Below are 25814 nucleotides of genomic sequence, written 5' to 3'. Positions count from 1 at the left end.
GAGTACACACATTCGTTCTGTGAAGGTGCACGTGGGTATGCGTTTGTACGAGAGTGCCCCAATCTCGATGAGCACGAGTATACCTGACCCCATATGCTTGCAGGTGTATGTGAAGGTTGTTCCACGTGAAAGGCAATGTAGCTGTATGCCTGCACACTTGCATTTTTGTGTCCATGAGCCTTCCTCTCTAGCCTCAGCTGGAAGGAAGACTGGTTGGATCTAGGCTGCGAGGAGTCTGTGGGGGCTGGGGATGGGCTAGTGCAGAGCCCCCTTCTAAGCCGTCCTAACCTGGTTCCTTACCTGGGTTTATCCCCCTGCTGTTGGCGGGGCTCAGGTTGGAAGGCCCTTGGCAGGGGCGTGGTTGAGGGGAGAAGGGGTTAAACGTCGGCGTTCACATCTGGGAGCCATTGGCGCATTCCTGCCCGCTGAGCGCATGTTTGCGGATGGATTTGGACGGGACAGGGAGGGAGGGGCTGGGCGGGCGGTTCGTACCGGCGGCGGACGGAAATCCAGACGGGAGCGGGAGACAGCCCCAGCCCAGCAGGCGGGAAGGGGCTTGGGGAAGCGCTGCCCTCAATGCTGGGGCGATATTACCCTGCGCCCGACCTCAGGACAGAGCGTCCAGCCGACCCGTCTTGTCCTACCTTACCAAGGCTGGGCTAAAGCCAGAGAGAGACAATGAGATACCTCAGTTCTAGACCCGGCTCTGCAACCGGGGTGACCGTAGACAAAACCCCGTATCCGCTCCCGGCTTCCCGTTCCTCATCTGTAAAGCGGGGGGCGTCGGACTGGTGGGTCTGAGAGCTCTGGCACCGGGTCAGGCTGCGTCTCCCCACTGGGGTGGAGGTCGGGGAGTGTGGTACTTCTCCTTCCAGTGAGAAGTCTTCTGGGGGCACTTGTGGCCACTTCTCTGCCCGGGAACGGAGCGGGGGTTGGGGGGAGGGGAGGAGGGAGGGAATGTACCCTAGTGATTCCGCTTCCCCCCCAGTGGACTGCTAGCGGTGGGGACATGATCCGCCGAAACGGAGCAGCAGGCTGGGAGGGGACTCGTGGCTGTGTTGGGGGCTGGGGTCTCTGCAGTTGGAGGGTGATTCAGATCCTGCCCGGCTGGAACATGAATGAGAGCTTTCCTGGCTTCTCCTTCTCCAGGCTTGGCCAGGAGAGAGAAGCTTGAGTCCGAGTCATCCAGCATGGAGGGGTGCTCCTGGGCGCCCCTACTGGAAGATCGAAGAGTCGCTGCCCTTTTGGGGGAAGGGTACTTCAAGGGGGCCTGAATGGTTGGGTTGGGCCAGAGTTCCTCCGACCCACTGGAGCGGAAAAGGTGTTTGGGAAAAGGGGAGGTGTACGTGCGGGAGATCTACTCCTGTACTCATTTTTTGCAGGTGAGAAAATTAAGATCTAGAAAAGGGAAGTTGGCTGGTCGGTTGCTCAGTTGGTTAGAGCGTGGTGCTAAGAGAAGGGAAGTGATTTGCTCAAGGTCACACCGCTCTCAGCTGCAACTGGTCCTTGGAGGAGGATTATAATTATGGAAGACAGGGCTGGGCAGAAGTCACTGTGTTCACTTCCATTTTACGCCGCAGCCTTTCTTCCCTGGTTAAGGTGTGGGGTGTGGTTGTGATCCGTACTCTTGTGTGTGTGTTTGGGGAAAGGGAGTGTAGGATACCACACGTTGCGGTCCTTTCTCCAGCGAGCCCTATTCCCATTCTTTCCACAGAACTTCATCCCCTCCTCGCTCTGAATCTCCCCTTCTGGGAATGAGGGAGGGATTCTCCTAGATTCCCACGGTCCATCCTTTAGCTAGGAGCGGTTCCTTTAAGACTCGCCCTTCCCTGGGTCTATTAAGGAGAGCGGGCGGGTGTGAGCCTGTGGCCCCGCCCCCGAGTGATGATTGGTCGGTGGGCGGGCAGGGGCGGGCCTGAGGAGACGGCCTCCCCCCGCCCCTGCTCCGTACCGTCCGCCCCCCCCAGTCTGGGGCTCCGGGTAAAGTTTCAGCCTCCGCACGTGACTCGGCATGGCCGCTGCTGTCGCCCGGCGCCCCTGAACCGAGGCCCCCCGGACGGCTCCTTTCCTGGGACCCCGCACCCCTGACTCCGAGCAGCACCAAGGCGCCGGGTTAGGGCAGACGCCGTGCCCGCGGGTACCCCGGACGAGTTGCGTCCCTCCGCTATGAGGTAACCTTTCTCCCCGGGATTTTGGGAAGCCCCGGGCTCCCGCAGGCATCGGGGCCCCATGGCCTGCTCCTGATAGGAGCTGCGGGCGGGGACCGGGTGCCGGGCGGGTTCCGACGGGCACCCGGGGTTTCCTGGGCTTCCCACCCAGCCCCCGCCGTGTCCGGGGCCGGGGAGCCCCGTCTGTGCGTCTGTCTGCGCCGTGTCTTCGCGCGCAGCCTTGAGGCGTCTGGGGCCGTCTGCCGCGCGTGTCCCCGGCGCTCGAGCTGTGGCTGGACCGCCGCTGGGAACTCTTACTCTCTCTTTTCTCTTCAAAAACAAGCAAAACAAAAAGACTTTCAAACCTGTTTGGGGAGAGATCAGATGCCCAACGGACTAGCCCCCTCCCTCGTTCCCTCCTGTTATCTGAGCTGCTCTGTGGTTTGGGGAGAATCAGCCGTGGGGCCCACCCCCACCAGAGGGAGCCGGCTGGGGGGCGGGGCCCGCTCAGCTGGTGTCCCCCGTGGAGTGAGGGGAGCCGTCAGAATTGGGTGCGGGAGCCAGAGCATGGGGCCGGGGGTCCGTAGGTCTTGTGCTACCATAGGATTGTGGAAGCTTTTTGGGGTGAGAGGAGGACAGAATAGACTGGCCGATCTTGCTCTGCTGAGGGTGTCTGGGACCTGGTGCCACCCACGAGGCTTGGAAGCTGCTAGCCAGATGTGTGTGTGTGTTGGGGGCGGGCTGGGAAATCAGCTTGGCTGTGTCCCTTCTCCTCCTTTCTGGGCACTGCCCTATTGTCAGGCTGCTCCACGGGAAGGGGGACAGGCCCCCAGTGTGCTAGGCTGGGGGTGGGGACCCATTTATATGGAAATGAGGCAGAAAAGCCCCCAGCCTTAGAGATGTTTCTCCAATCACCATCCTGTCTTGGATAGGATGCCCAATGTGCTGGCTTGAGGGTACCCCCCAGCCCCCAACTGGTGCCGTCTTTCTCTTTTGAAACCAGATTGCCCTCTGCCTGCTGGCTGTGTGCAGATGTGTGTATGGATATGCTCTTCGAGGGGATTGTGTCTGAGAACACTCCCTTACTCACCACCCCCTGCTGCTTCTCCCAACCCTCACTTCTGCTCCTAACTCCCCTGACCCCCCCTAGTTTCCTGGTCAGGAAATTCAGGGATGTCTCTTATCTCCTTTCCTAGCTGCAGTCTTCATAGGGCAAGTTTGTTTTGGGGGAAGTGGCTCAGTAAGGACCCTTCAGTTCATGCTAGGAAATTGGGGCTCAGGCCCCAAACTTTTCTAGGGCTTGATGGGGAGGCTGGGCCGGGGAAGCCCCAGGTTGGAGTGGAGGTGGCTTGGAGTCTTGGGGCTTCCCCTGAGAGGGGTGGAGATGAGTCTGGTGGAGGGAACAAGAAAAAGGGCATTTGGAATTGGATGTGTAGTTTTTCCTCTTGGAGGAAGAAGTGGAGGTGGTTGTGGAGTCAAGGAGTTTGTGGCTGTGAAAGATGGTTCACTGGGAGGGGCTAGGATATCGGTACTGCCTGGGAGTCCCAGCCATGTGGTGTCCCAAAACAGAGAGGTCAGTAGGGTTAGATGGGAGTAGGCCCTTGAGAGCTGAAGATTTTGGATTTGCAGGGATTTTGAAGGTGTAAGTGAGTGTGCATGAGGCGGTCACCACTGGGGTTTTACCATCGGTCTGGTGAGGGCAGTGCAGATGCAGTGGCAGTTTTGAGAAGACTCTGAGCTTGGAAAGGCTTAATCCTTGCCACCTCTTCCTATAGCTTCTAAATCTCTGCTCCTTCAGTCTGACCCTAAATACCCTTAAATGCCTCTGTTACTACCCTAGGACACCTCTCTATTTCCCCTTCCTACTCCCAACCTTGCAGACTGGCAGGAAGCTAGCTGTGGGCAGCCCCATCCTGACCACCCCATGCCCCCTGCTGGGTGCAGTCACCCATATGGGCCATGACGTGGTTCCTGCCACCCTGGCTAGTATGGGGTTGAGGACATTGACCAAGTGGCCCTTTAGGTCTGTTTTGGGGACATTGACCTAGGCCCTAGTTAATGAGCTCCCCTTCCCCTAAATCATTTAGTCTTGGAAGCTGGCTGTGCCCTCTGTGACCTTTTCCTCCAGGCCACTCTTTGCTCATATGCTAGGGTCTTAGGTGGGATGGTCCTCAGAACTGTGTGATGTGAGGGTGGGTTCTGCCCCCAAGTAGAAACCTCAGTGCCCAGTTCCCTGTGCTCTGGGAGGCATGAGCAGGACAGAACCTAGGCGAGGCTGGAGGGGTGGGTGTGTTTTGGCTTCTTTGGGGTCTATATGGGAGCACTGCCTAGGATCTGGGGTGATGGGCATCTGGGAAAGATAATTCTACCCCTGCGATGAATAAACGGGGTCATCTCCACTTGCCCAGCACTCTGCACCCTTGTCTGGTGGTGGTGGTTTTGGGAGTGTGGGAAGCTGGCAGGGTCCCTGGCAAGATGACCGGGGTTGTCTTGACTTTCTGGGTTTTGGGAAGGGAGTGTGGCAACTGATACCCCCGGCTTCTAGTGCTTTGGCTGCACATCCTCTCTGACGCCTGCTGTCTTTCCTCCCTCTGCTTCCCTCTCTACCCTCTGGCTGCTGTCTAGAGCCCACCCGGTTTGTGGGGGGATGCAGGGTGGGGGGCAGGGCCTGTATCTCTGTGTGTGTCCAGGGAGTGTTCTGGGAATTGGCAGGATTGGCTGAGGGTGTCTGGGTGTCCCCACAGGGTGGGCGGTGTGGGGGGACCTGGCCTGCAGTGTGAGAATGTGTCAGCATTGGTGTGTCTGTCCCCAGTCTGGCTGGGGTGTGGGTGTCTCTTGCCTCGTCTGGATCTTGCCTCCCCTTCCAGTCCCCGCCTTCCTCTCCCTGTCCCCCCCTTCCCCCAGCTGGGACTGCCTGCTTGTTCTCTCTCTCTCCCGCAACTGGAGCCTCCCTTGCCTGTTCCTGGAATTTGGAGAGGAGGAGGAGGAAGAGGCAGGCAGACAGACCTCCCACACTCTAGCCCGCCCGCCTGGCATCATGGGGAAATGAAATAGGTGCAATGGAACTAAGTTTTCCCTGCCTTTCCCAAGACCCTCCAGCACACATTTTGGGGGCCAGGGGCCAGCTCTTACAGAAGGGCCATGGTCTGCTCACCTCTCTGGGCATTGATACCTCCTTCTACTTAACATCCTATCCTTCAGAGCCCCTACTGGACCTCCAGGCACCACTGTCAGCCTAGGGAGCGGGTGGGGGGATTAGGCTGCTGCCAGCCTGGCCAGCACCTGTTGCCAACCCCAGCCCTGTAACTGGAGCTGGGTAAGGAGGGGGCTGCAATATGACAGGTGGAATTTCTGTAGCGAGGCACTTCACCCCCCACCCCCCCACAATGGATATGCCTTTCCCTTCGGGTGGGAACGAGGAAAGCCTTTCTCCCCACCTCCCCAAATGTCAACCTGATCTCATGGATGATGGCTTAGCTTGCTCAATGACCCCCACCCCCATCACTGGCTGCAGAGCTGGGCTGCCCTCCTTCAAGTTTTCAGGGCTCCGCTGCCCTGGCAGGGCTGGGAGTTGTGGGTGTGTGTGGATGGGGGTGGTTTTCTGTTAATGTTTTAATTGCATAAAAACTGGGAGCTCAGCTCCAGGCCAGTGGGGAGTCTGGGTCTGGCTGGCCGCCCAGTTTGGGCTAAATATAGTCTGGGACATCTGCAGAGAAGGGGAGGGGGGTAGAGGGAGGTTCCATTTTCCCCACCTCCAGCCAAGGTGCCCTCGTCTGGGCGGGCACCTTGGAGCAGGGAGGGGGATTCCTCAGCACAAAAGGCAGGGGAGAGGCAGCAGGGGCTGGGCACAGTTGGGACGTTGCCTGCCTGGAGGCCAGTATTCGCCTGAGATGAACCCGGAGGCTCAGGACAAGGCTGGAGTGGGGCGCGCTGGGGCTGGATCCTCTGGCTCTGCCACCTCTTCCCCCAGAACTGGCTGAGGTCAGGCAGTCTCTGGGTGTCACTGCGCCTGCCTGGCAGTGTCATCGTGACCCACTCACTGTGTGCCTGTGTGTATACACGTACCTTGGAGTGGCTTCTTCCCAGCCCCTCCTCCTGGAGCCTCTGTCCCCTGGGTCCTACTGCAGGTCCCCAGTCCTCCTTCCCCGTCTCTTGCCCCACAGTGAAACCTTCAGCCCAGGAATCGAGACTTGAGAAGGGGAAGCTGCGGTGGGGAGTTCTCTGATCTCTAGTCACGGCAGGAAGTGGGGAGGAGGGGGGGTTACGGGGGACAATGTGAGTGGCAGGCAGGGAAGGAGGGCCCTGCTACGGTGCTGGGGGGTGGCTTACCCTCCCGGTGGCCCTCTTTCTCTCCAGCTCTAGGTGGGGAAACTTGGGGGACAGCTTATTCCCTAGGGGCTACGAACAATCTTCACTCCTCTAACACTAAGAAAAAAATGTCTTCCTGTCACGTGGCTGCCACTTCCTGTCCCACTGTGGTTCCTGGGATGTTTGTTGTTGGTTGCCATGGTGATGGCTGCCTTGGGCACTACCCCTGGTTTTGTGGGGAGGGAGCTGCCCCTCCCTTCAAGGCCCACAGTTCAGGGGGGGTCTTGGGGGGCCTGACTAGGGGGCCCTTTCAGGCTGAGTGTGTGTGGTCTTTGATGCCCCAGATTCCCCAGGGCCCCAGACTTCTGTCTGTGGGAAGGAGTCACAGCCACCTACTCAGACTGAGTGTTGGGGAGACTGTGACCACGTCTGGCTGTGCTTGATTGTGGCTGTGACTGGAGTGAGTCTGACTGATTTTGCAGCTCCTGTCCCCTCCAGCCTGAGTCCTTCTGCCTAATAAGGACGCCAGTTCAGGGAACCTCTGCACTCTCTGCCCCCTTACAGTTTTGGAGTCTTCTCCCAACTTGTGTTCCGATGGAAAATACTTTCTGTGGTGTTTTGGGATCTAGGCTGGAGTGTTTGAGGGGCTCTGGGCAGGACCCTGTGTTGTGTGTGTTTTGGGGGACAGGGAGAGGTGGGGGCTCTGTAGACTGTCCTCTCCCCTGTGCATACAGCCTGCATCAGCTTCTGCCTGATCGCGAAGGCCCAGTTCTTTAAAGGGAAGGCCATCGTGCTCTGTGACCCGTTCTGTCCATCCCTGTTCAGCTGGAGGGGGAGAGGGGAAGAGGTTACCCCAGTTCTAACCCCAACTGAGTAGCAGGGTATGGAGTAGGAAGTTCCTGGGGGGGGTCAGTGGGGGGAGGATATGGGGTGGGGCACAGTCTGACTCAGACCTGGTCTGGGGTCAGAGCCAAAAGGATATCCTGAGGCAGGAATGGGGGGCGTTCCTGGCCTCCCTGCAGCTTGGGTCCCCAGGGAGGGATGTTGGGAGGGGGCTACTTTGCCCTAGGATCAGTTTGCCCTAGGATCCAGAATATGGCAGTCTCAGGTTTGGGGCTGAGCTGAGGGGATGGGTGGGATTGCTGTAGCCTACCTTCCCACCGCCCCTGTTTCTCTGTGAGCTGTCCCCCCATTGTGAGAGTTGTGCTTCCTGAATGGTGGAGTGGGGGGAGGGAGTGGTAAGGGGGCAAGGTGAGGGTGGGGAAAGCCCCATGCCAGGCTGGGTGTGAGGACGGTGGTTTCCAGGCTGGGGAGGGTCTCCTTTTTTCTGTGCCCCTTTGGTCTCCCACCTGGACAGAACTGCCTTTGTATGGTCCACACACTCCTGTGGTCTGGCTGTGGCCTCGGCAGGCTCATCTCTTCCTCTTCCTGTTTTCTTCCTTCCCTGTGGGTTGGTTTCTCTTCTTGAGGCCTGGGCTATCCCCTGCCCTTTCACCTACTCTCTGCTTCGAAGGAAGACCCGATGTGAGCCTTCAACTCTGGTTCTGGGTAGACCCCTTAGCCACGCTGGGCTTCAGAAGTCCTCAACATGTCCCCCAGGGAGCTCTGGAGTGCTGTCCCTGGGGGTGGAGGAGTTGGGAGCACTACTCTACCCTGCAGAGACCCTCACTTTCTCCTCCTAGAATCCGGCCTGTCCTGAGCTTTGATTGCCCAGTTGCCCTTTCTGCCTGGTATTCAGTCACGGCTGAGACCGTGGTACACTGGGGTCAGGCAGTTCTGTGTAGCTGGGGCAGAACCTTGGGCTTGATGGGGTATAAGTTGGGGAGACATTGGATCCGTTCATCTGGGACAAGGAGCTGTGTCTTGAGGCAGTGTGCCATGGTAGCATACAGAGGCAAGGTGCTGGACTTCTGCCCTCCCCTAACCACCTTGAGGACATGCTTAGGGCCTGCACCTACTAGGGCAGGTTTCTTAATCAGTCCCAGCCACAGCGAGGCAGGCCTGGGGTTCTGCAGGGCTGGTGGGGAAGAGGTGCCCTCTGCCCGTCAGTCTCCTCCAGGTGATCCTTCTCAAGCCCTTCTAGGGTGGTCTCTTTCTAAATAAGGCTGGGCTTGCCTGGCTTCCTGCAGCCCAGACCCTGGTGAGCAGATGGGACACAGAGGACTAGAGTGGCCATGAGCTTGCTGGGGAGGAAAGGAGTGACAGCCTTGGCCAGAGGGGTCCCTGGAAAAAGGGGGAAAAGGAAGAGTGGTTATCACTTCTCCCCAGTCCCTGTCTGCAGATCTGAGGAGCATGGGAGAGGGGAGAGGTTGTGAGTGTGTGTGTGTGTGTGTGCGTGCGTGCGTGTGTGTTTTTTTTTTTTTTTTTTCCTGGAAAGTTTATAAATAGTTCCAGCCTACTGTTCTAGTTTGAAATCTGCCCTGTCCTGCCCTGCTGGGCCAGCTCCTGGCAGGGGTGGGGGTCCAAAGGGGGCAGGTGTTTGTTTCTGCCTTGAGTCCCTCCCACCCAAGTTGAGCTTGAGCTCTAGGTGTTATTTGCATATGATTCATTAACTGTCTAGAATGCTTAGGAAACCCCCGTCTCCTCTTCTTTCAAGCTCCCCAATCCTTGTCCCCTTCTCTCGGCCCCTCCAGGACTGCCTGACTTCTGTTACTTGGGAACCATTGTTTCCATTTCTGGGGAGCCTGGGGAGCAGAGAGGAGAGAATGAATGAAGGGAAACTGGCTCTTCTCCCCTGAGAATAGGGGAGGAAATGGTTTATTTCTCTTCCCCTTCTCCCCTCCTCAAATCCAAAGGTTTCCCTTTTTTTGGTTTGTGACATAAAAGAAGAGAATTTGGGAAAGGGTTGTGGTCAGGTCTCCACCCACACCCTGAATGTCCCTCTCCCCACATCCTCCTCCTCAGTCTGGGGGAAGTAGACCCTTGAAAATGGGTAATTCTCCCAGCCCTATCAACAAGTGGGGAGAGGCAAGGGAAAGCAGGCAAATGCTGAGGGGACCCTGAGCTGGTGGTGAGAACTGTGGAGGGAATGGAGGGTCCCAATTGCCCAGGGCCTCCTCTGTGCCTGGCTTGGTGCTAGGTGCCTCCCAAGACTTCATCTCTTAAATCGCACAAACAGTTGTTGAGGTAGACAGTTCACAGGTGAGTAAACAAGATGCTTAGAGAGGTTGAGTGGCTTGCCCAAGGTCACCCAGAATGGCAGAGCTCAGATTTGACTCTTGAGACCTCTGGTTCTTTCTGTCATCTTCAGGGCTCTCACCTTTTTCTCTAGGTGTGTGACTCTGGGATATAACAAGTGGGCAGCTAAGGATGCCTGTCATTGGAGAAGTGATCCTGGCACCTTTCAGGGATAGGGGAGGCCCCAGGTGGCAGGGGTGTGTGGCTGGTGGCAGGCATTGTAGCCCCTCACCCCTTTTTCTGCTGTGCTTAGGCTAGGCTCAGTACATTGGAGGTGTGGGCCTGTGGTTTTCTCTCTCTTGAGGGAGGGTGTCCTTGGGCAGTGGAGGTGGTTGGCATAGGGTGGAGGTTAGATGTGGGTAGTTTGTTTTCCCTCTCTTTGGTGCTGGTTTCGATTCTCTGATGGGGCCTTCTCCACCCCTGGGTTCGGGGGGCTGGGGCCCAGACCTCTCCCTGAGGGTCATGGCTCTCAAAGGACCTTCTGAGGCAGGGCCTGCTCTTTCGGCTCCACCTCCATCATCTCTGCCCTTGCCCATCCTTGTTCCCTAGTCAGCCTGGCTCTTGGCCCATTTCTGTGACCTTTACCCCCTCCCGCAGCTAAAAACCCTCCCTAGGGAGCTAAGTAACTTTGTACTGAAGTTTGCAGGCTGAGCTGGATTAGGCAGATTGAAGGCTCTGATAAGGGTGGGAGAGACCTTCTAGCCTCTCCCTGGAGTGCGTATCTGTATGGTGTGTGTGGTGGGGGTTGGGGAGTGGGATTGGGGGGATGAAGTTTGGTCCAATTTCAAACTCCTCAGGTGCAGAGTTTAGGCATTAATTCTAGGGTGACTAGTTATCTCTTCTCTGGAGACAAAGGTGGGCTCCAGAGGGTTCAGCCTGGACTGACTGAACCTGTCCCCTAATCCCCAAAAACTGAGTCAGGATGCCCGGGCTCTGGGGTGAATGGCTTTCTGGGCCTCAGCGTTGGCTCAGGAGGCCTTGTTTTGGGTCAGCTGCCCCCTGGCCTTACCTCTAGAGAGGCAGGCCTCTGTGTGAACATGAATCCACCTGGGTGTTTGTGGACCCTGGTGTGTACTGCGGGTGGGGTGGGGCACTATACATGGGCCTGGGCCCATAGGTAGGATCTCAAAGCATCTCCTGACAGAAGAGGCAGGTACAGGGGCTGGCCTGGCTGTGTGAAGGCTAGGGCATGCGCAGTTTGGGAAACTGTGAACCTGTGGTTGAGTGTCTTAGGGGATCTGTGTACCGGGGTCCACGCACACAAGTCCTGAGCTGTGTTCATTATGTGGTGGGGTCCGGGTGTGGAGAGATGGTATCTCCAGTTTCCCTCTCCTCACGTGCTTGCCTGCACACAGAGGCTGGGGCTTTAAGCATGCTCTTGCCCACCTGTTTGTTTTCTGTAGACCTGCATGCGTGAGTTTCTGCAAGTGTGTGGTGTGTATTTGTGTCTGACGGTCCAACTGAAGACACTGATGAGGTTCCTTTGCCCAGCTCCCCTGCCAAAGTTCCCATTATGTGGGGCCCCACAGGGGTGTGGGGGGTGCCAGGGCGGCAGCTGGCCCAGTGGGTGGAGCCCCTGTTCCTCTGATGTCAGTTCTCTCGGTCTGGGAGGGAGTTGGCAGGGGCCTGGGGAGGAAAGGGGGTACCTCATTCGGGAGCAAGGAGAGAGACCCTATGGTTGTCATAATGAGTAACAGTAAAAATCATGGTCATTAACGAGGTCCAGATTTCATTCCTGGGGCAGGCGCCCCACCCCAGCCGGTACCTGTCCCCTCCCTGCTTCTCTCCCTCAGTCAGACACAGGCTGGCTGGCCAGCCCAGCTGGGCCCAGAAGTCCTGGCCTCTTCCACAGTGGTCTTGGCAGGAACTCCCCCATTCTAGGCCTGATCCTCAGCCAAATGCTGGCCATGTGCATGTCTGTTGGACTCCAGGTTTGAGCCTGGAGCCTGGAGCTTGGAACCTGGCATGTCCTGAGCTTGGGGCAGAGGGGAGGAGGGATGTTGGAAAGAGACAATCCTTATTTTGGGCCCTGTTTCTATTCTTCCTTTTTGTTTTGTTTTTTAAAATGGCTTTATTGAGATGTAATTTACATCCCATAAAATTCATTCACCCATTAAAGTGTACAATTCAATAGTTTTAGTATATTCAGAGCTATGTAGCTATCACCACAATCAATTTTAGGACATTTTCATCAACCCAGAAAGAGCCCCTACCCCCGTACCGGCCAGCTGCCAGAAAAAAAAGCACCTATACCCATCAGCAGTCACTTCCATTTCCCTCAAATCCATGCCCCCGCCCGTGATAACCACGAATCTACTTTCTGTCTCTATAGATTTGCATGTTTTGGACATTTCTTTTTTTTTTTTTTGTGACCAGTAAGGAGATCGCAGCCCGTGGTGTGGTGTCGCCCTCACTGCGCTCAGCCAGTGAGCGCACCGGCCAGTCCTATATAGGATCCGAACCCGTGGCAGAAGCGCCGCTGCGCTCCCAAGCGCCGGACTCTCCCGAGTGCGCCACAGGGCCGGCTCTTGGACATTTCTTATAAATGGAATCATACAATATATGGTCTTTTGTAACTAGCATAATGTTTTCAAGGTTTACCCATGTCGTAGTATATATTAGTACTTCATTCCTTTTTTTGGCAGAATAATATTTCATTGTATGGATATATGACATAGTATTTATCATTAGTTGAGGGACATTTGGGTTGGTTCCACTTTCTATTATGAATAATGCTGCTATGAATATAATGCTGCTATGTATAAGCCGTTTTGAGATACTTACCTGTCAGGGGAGATACCGTGATCATGAAGGTGGTTTTCCCAGGGCTAGGCTTATCCATTGCGCTCCAGATGTGCTGACCCCTGCAATTTCCCCAAATGTGGGAAACTCGACGACATAATTTGCAGTAGTGGGGCACTGTGTTTGTGCTCTCCCCTGGTAATAATATTTTATATTAAAAAACAAACATCTTTTTGTGGACTTATATTGTCTTATCTCTTTGGAAGATACGTGGAGTGTGATTGCTGGCTCATCTGCTAACTCTATGTTTAACCATCTGAGGAACTGCTAAACTGTCAAAGCAGCTGTACTGTTTTACATGATATGATGTATGAAGCAGGGTATGAGGATTCCATTTTCTCCACATCCTCGCCAGTACTTGTTATTATCTGTCTTTGATTATAGTCATCCTAGTGGTATCTCATTGTGGTTCTGATTGGCCATGTTTCTTTTTTTCTTTTTGTCTGTCTCTTTTCTTTTGTCTTTCGTGTGTGTGTAAGTACACGGGTACGTATTTGTTTACGTGTATCCAGAATGGATTTGAAACATCCTCCTGTGGATTTGTTTCTCGCTTTCCCTCTCTTCGCTCTCACTGCTGCTGTCTGCCTCACAGTGTGGCGGGTTCATCATTGTCTCTATCTGCTGGCATTATCTATGCATACCCACTAGTCCCAGCTGTTCAAACAGGGTGTGGACCTGTGTGCACATTGGTGAGGGGGCACCTGGCCTTTGCTCTTCTGCCCACCTCCCAGCCCCTTCCATGTGTGTTGCTCCACCAGACAGAAGGACGTGGGTGAGCTCTGAGATCGCTCTCTTGCTTCTTCATTGCTTTAGGGTAGGAGGCTTCCATCCTGGTCAGCCTCTGCTCCCCTGACATGTTCCCTACCCCTGGACCATTCATGCTGTTAAGCACTGGAGGTGATACCCAGTAGTCCTCTGTTCCCATTTCCTTATTTGTGTGTATATAAATGGGCCTCTTCCCCAGGCCTGTGGGACAAACCCATCTGGGGTGCTGGGCCTTGGATTTGGGGGGAAGTGGTGTAAGAGGTTCCCCCGCCCCTCCGGCTTAGGAGTCATTTTTCTGAGAAGTGCCAATGCTTTAGGGAAGCAGCTTTTCCTCCCCCACTCTCCTCCCAAGCACATATTCTCTGCATCTTGACCTCAGGTAACCTGCATTCAGGGAAGGAGGGCCAGCTGCCTGCCTCTACTGCAGTGATCCTTTGGGGTGGCACTGTGGACCCTTTCCCTTCAGGATTGTGGTGAGAGGCCCTCCAAGGGTCTGGGCTCTGTCCCCATCTCCCCAGCCTGGCTGTGCTGTCCTGCCACTGCCAGCAGTGTCTGGGCCCTGCTCCCAGGACATCTCTGCCAGCCAGGCATGGTGCCAGCTGTCTGCTCAGCTGGGTACCATGGGAAAAATCTCTGGCTGCTCAGGTTGGGGAGCTCCACGGGGAATGCCCCTGTGCCTGCTCCTCAGTGCCCACTCACCTGTCTTTCTTCTTTCTGCAGCATCACAGGACATGGCCCTCCCAGACGCCTAGACAGGGCCCATCTAGGAGTGGCATCCTTTCTGGTTCCCTGAACGCCAGCTCTGGACCTGCCCAGAAAAGTGCCAGCTCAAGAACTGCTTGACCAAAGGACCAGCTCTTGGGACATCCCCCAAACCACCTGGCCCCAGCTAGGGTGGGGGCTCCAGGAGGCTGAGATTAGCCTGCTGACCTTGGACAGCTGCTCCAGGACAAAAGGGGGGGTGGGCTGACCACGCAAACCCCCTCTGGGCCCAGGACTCATGCCCCGAGGAGGGGCAGCCTGAAGCCTGCCAGAGCCCCCCACCAGACTGTCTGCCTGCCTTTCTGACTGTGGCCGCTTGGCATGGCCAGCAACAGCAGCTCCTGCCCGACACCTGGGGGCGGGCACCTCAATGGGTATCCAGTGCCCCCCTACGCCTTCTTCTTTCCCCCTATGCTGGGTGGACTCTCCCCGCCAGGCGCTCTGACTACTCTCCAGCACCAGCTTCCAGTGAGTGGATACAGCACACCGTCCCCGGCCAGTAAGTCTGGGTGCGGGGGAGGCGTGGCAAAAGGGGGCTGCGGAGGGCGGCAGGCCTCAGGGCTTGGCTTCTGGGCACATCTGTTCTGCTGTGGGCATGATGAGTGGCGAGGTCTTCTCCAGATGAGAGGAGCATCGTTTGGGGGCTTGAGGAAGAAAGCCCCACAACTTGTAGGCTGATCAGGGCGGTTGTGTTTGATGTTGGGGGCGACAGAGAGAGAGATAAAACCATGTAGTTCTAGGCCTGCGGTGCCCCTTGTGCACCTCTCCTGTGCTCTGCCATTGAGGGTCTTATAAATATCTCCAAGGACTGGACACAGAGGCCGGAAGCAAGTAAACAAACCTCTTGACATTTGGTGGAAATGGCAGCTCTACTGACAGCGGCACCCCACCTACGCCCCATGCCTACCCGGTGTCTCTGAGGGAAAGGGCTTGAAGAAGACAGAGGCAGGCCAGCTGGAACTCTCTCTTCTCCCCCTGCCAGCTCCACCCTGCTACGCTAGGATGTGCTTCCCTTTCTGGGGAGGCTGAGAGGGAGGGACCCATGGGGGCGAGCCTGGTGGATAGGGTGAGTGTCCCAGGAGGGGGTGCTTGGCCTGGCTCTAGCTTGGGACGCATGCACAGTCTTGGCAGGGCCTGTGTTTTCTCTCTGCCTCCGCCCTCTGCCATGGGGGTTACCCGTTGGCTGGACAGGGGTCTCGGTACCCTTCCCTGGCTGGCTGAGCCAGGTAGTGGGAGGTGGTGGTGGCTATGGCCAGCTGGCAGAGTCCAGGCCTGGGGCCTGCCAGGCCGCTTACAGTAACTCTGGCCCCCAGGGCCCAGCTGGGCGTCAGGCCAGGGCTGGGGGAAGGAGGGAGCCGGGGCCTGGCCTGGGGCCGGAGGGGGTGGAAGCAGCAGAATGGGCCATCGTCTGGCCGGTAAGCTGCTGACCTGGGAAACGTGTCCCACCTCTCCTGGCCAGCAGGGACTAAACACCCTGCCCTGGGCACCCACTGCCCCTCCCATGGACACTGGCAAGCTGCCTGATACCACTGCCCTGTGCTCCTGGCTGGACTGGGTCAGTGCTCCCTTCTTGGTGTGGAGGCAGCGCTCTCTCCCCGGAGCCAGGGAGTCTCTCTGTCCCAGGGGCAGGCCCTGGCTGGGCGCCTCGCTGCCCGCACTCTGCACTGGCCGTCTGCCCACCGCCACCACTGCTTCCTGGATCGCCTCTGGCTCCCCCCACCCCCCTGCCCCACCAGCTGCCAGGAGCAGGGACTATATGTCTGTGCTCTCTTATACCCCTCATCCTTTATGCCCTGGGGCCAGGGGGCACATGCTGCCTCAGTTTTCCCTGCTACACCTTCTCAAACCTTCATCTTCTGTTTCCTTTCTCTCTTCTCTCCACCTCACACAGGAGTATGAGGCAGATGAGTCTGCGAACCCTGATTCTGGTCAGGTCTTCTAGTCTGTGCTAGTGATGGGGGGAGCCCAGCCTCTGGGGTTCAGGGTCGTTGGGGATTGGGTGGATATATCTGTGTGGAATATTGACTACATTTGAAGGGACTGGGATTCATATTCTGGGCTTAGGTCACTGCAGCTGGAAGAGCATCTACTTCCTGCCAAGGTGGGATTTTTGAGGAGAGGAAGAGTTGGGGGCCTGCAACTTAGTGCCTGTGGACAACTTGTCCTTCTCCAGGTGCCAGGAACAGAGCTCTCAGACACTCTGCCCACTTGGGGTCTGTCCTCATCAGAGGGTTAGCAATGGGTGCTATGTCAGAGGGAGCGAATGCTTCTCCCTCCCCTGAATGTTGCAAGTGTCTTCCTCTTTCTTAGAGGTGGGTGGGGAGGGCGTCCCACCCTGGTAACCTTCTACCCCCAGGGTGGAGTGCCCACATTTTGGGCTAGTGTAGCCTTCTCTGGCTTTCCCCACCCAGGTTAGGCAATGACCCCTTCCTGCCCCCTCCCTCTGTGAACATGTTGGTTTCCTGGCTCCTCCCCACTACCTAGTAAACAACAACAACTTCTCTTCCTACTCAGACTCCCAGCTTCTGAGCTTCTATCTGACCTTCCCCTTCTCTGGGACCACAGGGTGGCCGTGGGCCTGAGGGAGCCAGGTATCTCCCTCTTCCTGCAGGGCTGGAGGCTCCTGGTGACCAGAGCTCCTCAGCTCTGGGTAGGAAAGCATGTCGTAAAAATTTCACATGCGGGCTGGCCAGTTAGCTCAGTTGGTTAGAGTGTGGTGCTGTAACACCAAGATCCAGGGTTCAATCCCAGTACTGGCCAGCTGCCAAAAAATAAATAATTTGAAAAAGTTTAAAAAATTTTTTGCACACTTCACCTTGGAGACAGAGGCAGTTTAGCCTGCTCTGCCTGCCTGCCTTGGAGCTGACAATAGGGGTCAGACAGTTCCTAGGAGAGGGGGAAATTGGTGGCCCCCTACTACTGCAGGGAGCAATACTCTACTCCTTTGCACCCTTTTGGTAGGAAGCTTTGCTGGTAAGGCTCCCTCCTCAATTCCTCACCAAGTGTTGGCATGGTCTCTCTTCCCCTTCTCATCCCTCTCTCCAGGTGGGGAGGAAGCAGCAACTTTGGTGTATTGGGAGTGCCCTTCAGAGATCCTGTAGCCTGTAGGATGACAGAAATCCTCCCAGGTCACTGTGGGGACAAGAGAATATTTGTCCTGCTATAGTCTCCCAGGGAGCCAGGGTGGGAGGACCCAGAGATGGTACAGGATTTCCCTGTTTCCCCCAAGCCAACCCCTGAAGTTCGTTCTCTGAGGACTGGTGCTTACTGTAGAGGTTAGAGACTCTGTGGGTGTTATGGGAAGGGTCAGGGTTATGTGTGTTTAGGGAGGTGGGGAGGGTCAAGGTTGGGTGGGTGCTGGGAAGGGGATTAATAGCTTGTGTGCTTTCAGTGAGGGTTAGAAAACTGAATGTGTTTTGGGAGAATCAAATGCAGAGCTGGGGAGGGGTTTCAGCTCTTTGAGTGCTGAGGTGGGGTGGGGCATGATTTACGGCATAGAGTGCTTGAGGGGCAGTGGTCTTTGGATTGTGTTTTGTGTTTGGGAGGGGAGCGTCTCTATTTCTTATTGTTCTTCTAGGCTGGAGGGGAGCGCTAATCTGCTCTTTTTTTGTTGCTCATTGGAGGAATTCCATAGGCGAGGCAAAGGAGCCTGTCTGGGGGGCTGTGGAGTGGACACTGTAGCTTCACAGTTAAAACTTGGACATTTCAGTACAGTTGGTTAGAGTGTGGTGCTGGTAACACCAAGGTCTGGGGTTCAATCCCTGAACCAGCGCAAAAAACAAAAACAAAAAACTTGGACATTTGCACTACTCACTACATGCTGATAACCTATCTGAGCACGTTTCCTCATCTGCAAAACAGAGGTAGTACAAGAACCTACCTTAGAGGGCTAAGAATTAGGCAAGATCTATATGTAATGCACTCAGCTATAGACCCATGCCCTTTGTAGGTGGGAGTTGGAGAGAATGGGATGCTAACCTCTGTGGAGCACCTATTGTGTGTCAGGGACTTCATTTGTGTTTTACAAATCTTAATCCCTGCAATCCTGGAAGAGGGACATTATCTCCATTTACACAAGAGGAACCTCGGCTGAGGGACGTTAAGGTAGAATCGGGTCTGTAGAATTGTAAAACCGGGCTGTTTTCCCCCATCCAGATAGGCACCTTCGGGAGGGAACTGTGGGGGACACTCCTAGGTGTGAGGAGCCTGGGGGGAGGGTTCAGTGCCAATGCTGAAACCCCTCCCCCATTGCTCAGGCCCTGCCCGTGCCTTAGGACCTCCTTTCCCCCAGTAGGGGGCGTAGGGAAGCCCCAAGCCACGCCCCCTCTTCTCTGTTTTGGATCCTGAAGGCTGGAAGGAGAGAAAGATAAAAGGCCTGGGCAGGATCTCTATCCTGTCCTGGAAGCTGTAGGTACAATCTGCTCACACCCCTCCCCACCCCCGAACCTGCCCACTGCAGCTCATGGGAGTTTGCAGAACTCAGTGGGCACCCTTTCCCCATCTTCAGACAGACACGGAAAGAACAGAGTGTAAAAGCCACAGTTCTTATTCTTATTTTGTTTCAATTTGTGGGGAGGGGCAGGGAAGTTGGAAGCAATCAATAGAAGAGCTGGGATGGGAGCCCCCTAAAGGATGGCTCCAGATTTTCTGTCTACATATTTGCCATGTGCGCCTAGAGACTCCACTTCTCCCCTTTGCAGTCTCTGTGTCACCCCTCCTTTCCCTCTTCTCACTCTTTCCTTAGACAATAGGAGGGACAGCCCAGCGGGGGAGGGTACTGCCTAGCAATGCCTTTCCTGGGGTCCAAAATGCAGAGTCAGCCAAAGACCATTACATGGAGTTTTTTTTTTTTTTCTTTTTTGTCTTTTTTACTGACCGGTAACGGGATCGCAACCCTCGGTGTTGCGCCTGCACCACGCTCAGCCAGTGAGCGGGAACCGGTCTCCACATGGGATCTGAACCCTCGGCACTCTGCGCTCCCAAGTGGCGGACTCTCCAGTGCACCACCGGGCCGACCCCATATTGTATAATTTCTGTTAGTCTTTTTTGTGTTCACTGATTCCTTCTTCCATCACCTGAAATCTGCTCTCAAACCCATCTAGTTATTATTATTTTTTTTCTTTTCTATTGGTGCATTTTTTTAAGGATAAGAATTTCAATTTAAAACAGTTTCTATTTCTCTATTGTGATTTGCTCTTTGTTAAATCATTGTCACTATATTTTCCTTTAATCCCTTAAACATAGTTTTCTTTAATTCTCTGAACGTATTTGTAACAGCTGTCTTAAAATCTTTGTTTCTGAAATGCAATACAGCACTCTGCGCTCCCAAGTGGCGCACTCTCCAGTGCGCCACCGGGCCGGCCCCCATTACATGGAGTTTTGAATGAAAATGGAGCTCCTCACTTTTTATCTCCCAGCACAGATAATGCACAGGTATGCTCAGTGCAGGATCCCAGCATGGAATACGGGAGAGGTCTCAGGGACAGAAACTTGTCTTCCTTTTAGGCAGGGCAGGGCCCAAGGCATTGTGTTCACCTCATGCCAAGAGATATGTGTCTGTGGGGCTATGCCATTGCAGGCCCTGACTGCCCTTTGGGGGTAGCATCTGCAGAAAGATGAGGTTGTTCCTTTCTCCAAATTGTTTTGGGGCAGTGCCTTCCTCATCTCCCCCTCCACGGAGCAGAGGCATAGCCAGTGAGTCAGGTCTCCCAGGGTAAAGTGGAGGCATCTCAGCCCTGGCTAGGTCAGAAATAAAGAACTGCCTCTGCCCATTTTGACTTCTGGTTTGCTGGAAACCTCAGCTAGCCTGCAGACCAAGGTCCCCCATGGGCAGAAGTCTTAAAGGACAGCTCTTCCTGTGTGGCCTTGGGCGGTTCATCCAACCTCTCTCTGAATCTGTTTCCTCCTCTTTAAAGCAAGACTTCTTAGAGCCTAGCCTTATAACACCAAAGTCATGGGTTTGGATTCCGTACTGGCCAGCTGCCAAAAAAATAAAGCAAGACTTCTAGTCTGTCCCTGGCTGGGCAGGTTGCTATTAGGCCATGGTGACCTGCTTGCTGGTGAGGGCCTCAGTGTGCTTCAAGTACCCTGTAAGAGCAGTAATGACAAGGGGCGGGGTAGAGCTGGGCATTGTCTTGGGGGATGGCCACCCTGTACTGGGACTTGATTTCCACCTGGCACCTAGCTTCATGATTTCCTGTTTGTTGTCCCCTTCAGATGGTGTTGGGGACAGGAGGGAGCCCTGCCTGGCACAGTGGGGGTCAATTCAGCTCACTCTTGCTGAGGGCTTGCTAAGTGCAAAGCCCTAGAGAAGGACATGGGGCATGGTGAGGCTCAGCAGGATGGGACCACAGGTCTGCTAACATCTGCCACCAGAGGCCCCTCACCCCCAGAACCTTCTTTTTTTCTCTCTTCTCCTACTGCCCCAGGACACTGTGTTCTGCTCTGACTGTCCCATGACCTTGTCATTGACCAGAACAGGCCTCTCCATTTCACTAGCTCTGGAAATCCTATCCATCTTTCAAGGAACATCTTGGATGTTGCCTCTTCACAGAAACTTTCACAGATGTTCCCCCTTCCTTGCCACACTCTCCTTCCCTCCTTTGAATGCCTGTGGATCCTTATTTTTTCTCTTACAACATCATCTCTACCATGAGGTTATTTCTCCCCTGTTCCTGCAATGAGCTATAATCACTTGGGAGATCTTTCTCTGACCACAAGGTATTTGATGGCAGAGACTGAGTCTCAGGTCCCTTAGCATCTAGCAGCTGTGGGCACAGAGCCTAACACATAACTGGTGACCAGGAGCTGCATCATTTGAGAGGAAAGACACCAAAGACATGGAAGCACTCTGCCCTCTTTCCCAGTGTCAGACCCCAGCATTTGATCTATAACCCCAGAGCCCCACACCCACCTATCCAACAGTGGACTTCTGTACTTTGTAGTCTCAGGAACTTTGCTGTTGGATAAGCTGCACACCAGAGAGTCCTTCTTGCTACTTCCTTTCCCATCCCCCCATTGATTCTACCTTTAAAATACCTGGTGAATCCACCTTCCTCTTTCCATTACCACTGCCAGTTTCCTAGGCTAAGCCCCCTCTGTCTGGTGTCTCGACTGCTGCAGTAGCTTCTAACTGGTTTCTCTTGCTCTCCTACAATCCATTCTTCACATAGCTGCTGGGAAGATCTTTTATACTGTAAATCAGATCTTGCCTGTCCTCTGCTTGGAACCTTTCTATGTCTTCTGTGTTTAGGATAAAATCTGAAAGCCTTATTGAGACCTACAAGCCGGCCCAGTCTGGTCTTAAGCCTCCCTCTCCAGCCTGGTCTTGTTATCTTTTCCTCTTGAATCTTATGCTCTATCTATCCTAGTCTTCCGTCAGTTCCTTGAATAAACTCATCAATGTCTGTAATCCCAGGACGTTTGCACGGGTTTTCTTTTACTGGGACTGCACTCCTTCCTACTCTTTGCCTGACTAACTTCTACCCTTTTTTAGGTCTGCTTTATTTGAGTTCTTCCCTGATCCTTCACTCTAACTTAGGTACCTACATTAATTCTCCTTCAGAGCACACTATATACTTGTGCCATTATGCCACTTATCTCAGTTTGCAATCACATGTACATATATATTTGTGATTATCTGCTTAATGGACGTTGCTCCATAAGGTCTGCAAGGGAAGGTTCACCAGCGTATCCACATAGAAGTCACTCAGAAAATACAATTTTTCTTGAATAGGCCTGGCTTGCTGGGAACATGGGTTTTGGGGACAGAAAGTTCAAATACCCACTCTGTCCTTTATATTAGTAGCTTGATCTTGGACAACCCTCCTAGCCTTGCTGAAACCTCATTTTCTTTATTTGTAAAGCTTATCTCTTGGAGTTGCTGTGAGGATTAAATGACAACATATGTACGAACCTGGCTTCTGGAATATCCTTGGGTGGCATGTAAATTCCCATCCCTTCTTTGTAGAGAGTGGAGTAATAGGATCCCCTCTTTATAGGGACCTTCCCAACCTAGGCCTTTCTTCCAATGAAAAAGCCATCCCGAAGGCTTCCGGAAGGAAGTGGTCAGCTGGAAGGCACCAGCCCCCTTCTTTTATCTCTCCTGGGCTGCACAGTGCCCGATCCTGGTTCCTCCGCAGGGAGACACCCTGGGCGGGGCTTTGCTCGCCGGAAGCACGCAGAGCGTGGGGAGGAGAGCACCCTCTGCTTGTGTTTGTGCCAACAGCACCCGCGTTGCCGCGTCGGGTTCCGGCGGGCGGGCGGCCGGAGTCGCACATGATGTCACAGACAATGACACAAGCCGGGTGTCTCATTCCCACAGCTCCCGAGCTGCAGTGTCACACCCGGGACACCCGGCACGCCGCGTTCGTGACGCTAACACTCGGCCAGACGCACCCGGGCCCTGCGCCTCCTGCGTCTCCGGGGGAGCTGGCCTGGTCTGGCCTGGCCGGGCAGGGGGCCGACGGGCGAGCCCCGCGGGCGGGATGGCGAGCGGGTGATGTCACGGGCAGCGGTGGGTGGGTCACCCAGAGGTGAGGCGCCGCCAGGAGAGTTCAGCGAGAGTTCAGCCGCATTGCATTAGGCAAATGAGGCCAGGGCTGGGTGGGGGTGTGTGTGAGGGGGATGACACCGGGACCACTCCCCTCCTCCCCGCCCCACCACCGCGGCTTCGCCTGGCTGGGGATTGACCAAACCACGGGGGAGGCTGGAAGCCAGAACTGGGATGGGGTAAGACACCCTCCCCTCTTGCGTCCTCGCCTCAGCCCGCAGCCCCCTCCTTTCCCTGCGCCCTGCCTCCGTCCGTACCCTGCGTACTCCTCCTCTGGTGCCTTTTCCCTTCCCTTCCTCTCTCCTCTCCTCCCCCTTCCCAGGGTCCCCCCACTCGCCTGTCCACATGCCGCCTCTCCTTCTCCGTTCCCTGCGTTTCTCCCGCAGCAGCCCGACCCGCCCGGAATGGGTTAAGCCAGGGGCGGTGCCTGGACGGGGCGGGGCTCAGGAAAGGGGGTGGGACTCTAGGGGAGGGGGGCGCTCAAAGCTGGGGTGGGGGTGCGGCGCTCACCACCGGAGACCCACCGGGCGTCGGCTGTCCCGGGCCTGGCGGAGGCGGAGGCGGGGCCGCGCGGGGCCCCCACCCCCACCCGGAATCCTCGACCGGGAGAAGCCCGGGAGCCCCGGCCGGGAGGAGGAAGTGCTCGGCGACTCCCCCGCCCTGCTCCGATCCCGCCCCCGACCTGCGGACTTGGGGAGCCTGCGGACTCTGCCTCGGACGCCACGAGATTCGAGACGGGAGCCCCCTCGAGGTGAAGCCACGAGTTCCCGGGCCTCCGCCGGGCGTTCGCTGGGGGAGCCGAGGGACCCTCTTCCCAGCATACACAACTTCTTCGCTTTTCACCTGGGACTGGCGGAGCTGCCGGCGGACTTAGCCGCGGGGACTTCAGGACAGGGGGCGTTCCCCTGCCCCGGTCGCCCGTTGGGACGAGGGGACGTGCCCTCGCTCCCAGCTGCTCTGCTCGGATGGCGCCGCCGGCTGAGTGAGGGGGCGGCGCGCAGGACTTCCTCGTCCGGACCCTCTTGTCTTCGCGGGGGAAGATGTACGAGAGTGTGGAAGTGGGGGGGCTCACCCCCGCCTCTAACCCCTTCCTAGTGGTGGATTTTTATAACCAGAACCGGGCCTGTTTGCTCCCGGAGAAAGTGCTCCCTGCCCCGGGTCCCTACTCCACCCCGCTCCGGACTCCGCTTTGGAACGGCTCAAACCACTGTATGTACCGGCCTCCCCCTCTGCTATTATAGGAGCTGGGGGTGGGCAGTGGTTCTTACACTCCTACGCAGGGATGCGAGCCCGGGGACGTGGTAGGGGTCTCGTCGCTCCCCATCACTTCCCACAGTCTCTTGCTGGACAGATGGGATTCCCCAAGTAAGCCTGGGCGCTATTTCTGTTATATCAGGACTGAAGAACTTTGAGGGTTCTTCCTTTCAGGGAACATTTTGTTCATCTCTTCTTCCACGTTTTCTAGGGGACATGAAGCCCAAGCCCCTTGCCCCCACTTTATATCTTCTTGCTTGGAATCCAATAGCTTCACAGCAGGCTGGACGGTAGGTTAAAGGTCCTGTCCGTGGGCTTATCCTCTCTGAGGAAGAGGGGCCTTCTCCCCGGATCCCACTCCTGCTAGGCCTGGGGGAGAGCCCCTCCTGTGCGACAGCTGCTGCCCCCAGCCCTGCTCTTGCCTCATTGGAGTGGGTGTCAGGGGAGTGCTTGATGTCTTTGCTGTTGGCAGTGGGGTGTTGCAGAAAGGGTCAACTTCATCAGACATCCGTCTGCCATTCTAACCTACCCTTACATCTTGGGGAGGGGCACCTGGTCCATCTGGGGATTGTCCTGGCTCCAGATCCTTGGCTGGCATCTTTGAGGCTTCTGTGCCCAGGAATGGAGGGGAGAAGCTGCTCTGGTGGGAAGAATTCCCTCCCCCTAATTCTAATCTGGTTTGTTCTCTGGGAGATGAGTTTGTTTTTTGTGGGTCTGGGGCTGCTCTGGAAATGAGGAGTGCATCCCCTCCCACTCCCACCACCGTGTCCTTTTGTTATCCTGTCTTGCTTAGGGATAGGGCCAGGTTTTGGGCTGCCCTTTCCTAAGAGGGACGCTGGGGAGAACCCTGGCAGCCTGACACCTTCTCTCCTATGCCCCCTGCCTGGCTTTAGGCTCCTCTGGGAGGGAGGGGTGCTGTGCATACACAAGAGCTGTGAGTGGGGTGCACACCTGGGCATACTCATGCCCAGCTGGGAGGCAGTGTACACTGGGTGGGCGAGAGCAGGTGCTAGGGAGTTATTGTTAGATGGCTCAGGTTTCTTTCCCTACCCTGCTCTGGGCTCAGCTCTTCCCTGGAGGTTCTCCCACCCTCCCGGACCTGCTGCTTCCCTCCTGTCTGCCACGGAGGAGGGGTGGTGGAGGTCTCTGGGGATCTGGCAGATTGGAGAGGGTTGCGGGGCAAAGGACTTGCCCTACCCACAGCCCCTCTTGTTCTAGGAAGAGGGACCTGAGGTAGACAGCTGACCTCTGCCCTCCCAGAGCCACCTTAACCCCAGCCTTTCCTATTGTCCTGTCCCCTTACCTTTGCTTCTGGGGCAGAATTGGCTGTGAAGCTGCAGATGCAGGAGGGAGGATGTGACTTGGGAAAAAGGAAGAGGTGAGAGGGTAATAGCAGGATCCTCCATCCTATTCTCCCAACTCTGGAAGACAGCCCCCACAGTGGAATAATTGGGGCAGGGCTGCCAGGATCACCCCTTCCACTTCCTTGGCCACCTTCTCCAGAGGTCTGGAGGGAGGCTGGGCTCTGAGACCTTGGACTCCAGCCTCTGTCTCTTCCTTAGCCTGTAGAGACAGCTCAGCTCTTTCTTGCCCAGAACTGGAGGGGGAGGAGGATCGCAGAGAGTCGAATTGGGCAAGAGGCAGGAGGTAGATTTGGTGAGCTCTGCTTCCTGCAACCGCTGGACATGGGGAGGTGGAGATCCGCCCTTACACCTGGTCTGGGGAGGGTAGAGCTAGAGGCTTGGGTTCCCAGTTCCCACAGTCTGTGTGTAAGTGTGTGTTCCCAACATCTGGTGTCAGTCGTCTGGGTCCTGGGCCTGTGGGGTTGGGAGTGATAGGGATGTAGGGGTTGTTCCTGCGGCCGAAGAGCGGCCGAAGAAGGACCTGGCGTTTGCAGGTGGTGACTAAACCCTGTCTTGAGTATGTGGGGCCAGTGTCAGCACCTTGGAAGGAACCCCTTGGTGTGTGTGGAGGTCCTCTGGTGATTGGAGCCGCTTTCCTGCCTGCTCTTGGAGAATTCCCCCCCCCCCCCCCCCCCCCCCCCCCCC

At 55.9% G+C, this 25814-nt stretch overlaps 1 protein-coding gene across 3 annotated transcripts in view; it reads left to right on the top strand.

The window, feature by feature from the left end:
• RARA (retinoic acid receptor, alpha) overlaps positions 1-25814 on the top strand; it is a 47359-nt gene that overhangs the window by 8787 nt on the left and 12758 nt on the right. Inside the window, exons 1-2 of one of the 3 annotated variants that reach the window (XM_008592205.1) lie at positions 1941-2171; positions 13920-14460. In XM_008592205.1, the coding sequence (XP_008590427.1) occupies positions 14283-14460 (178 nt within the window). In that variant the 5' untranslated portion in view covers positions 1941-2171; positions 13920-14282. Of the gene's footprint in view, positions 1-1940; positions 2172-13919; positions 14461-22872; positions 23722-25814 lie in introns of those variants that run through there. The other 2 variants (XM_008592206.1, XM_008592207.1) reach the window with 2 other exon arrangements.

Source organism: Galeopterus variegatus, unplaced genomic scaffold, assembly GCF_000696425.1.
Source record: "Galeopterus variegatus unplaced genomic scaffold, G_variegatus-3.0.2 Scaffold7665, whole genome shotgun sequence".
NCBI classification, from domain to species: Eukaryota; Metazoa; Chordata; class Mammalia; order Dermoptera; family Cynocephalidae; genus Galeopterus; species Galeopterus variegatus.
Note: the sequence above shows the minus strand (reverse complement) of the source record. Positions and strands in the feature narration are given on the sequence as shown.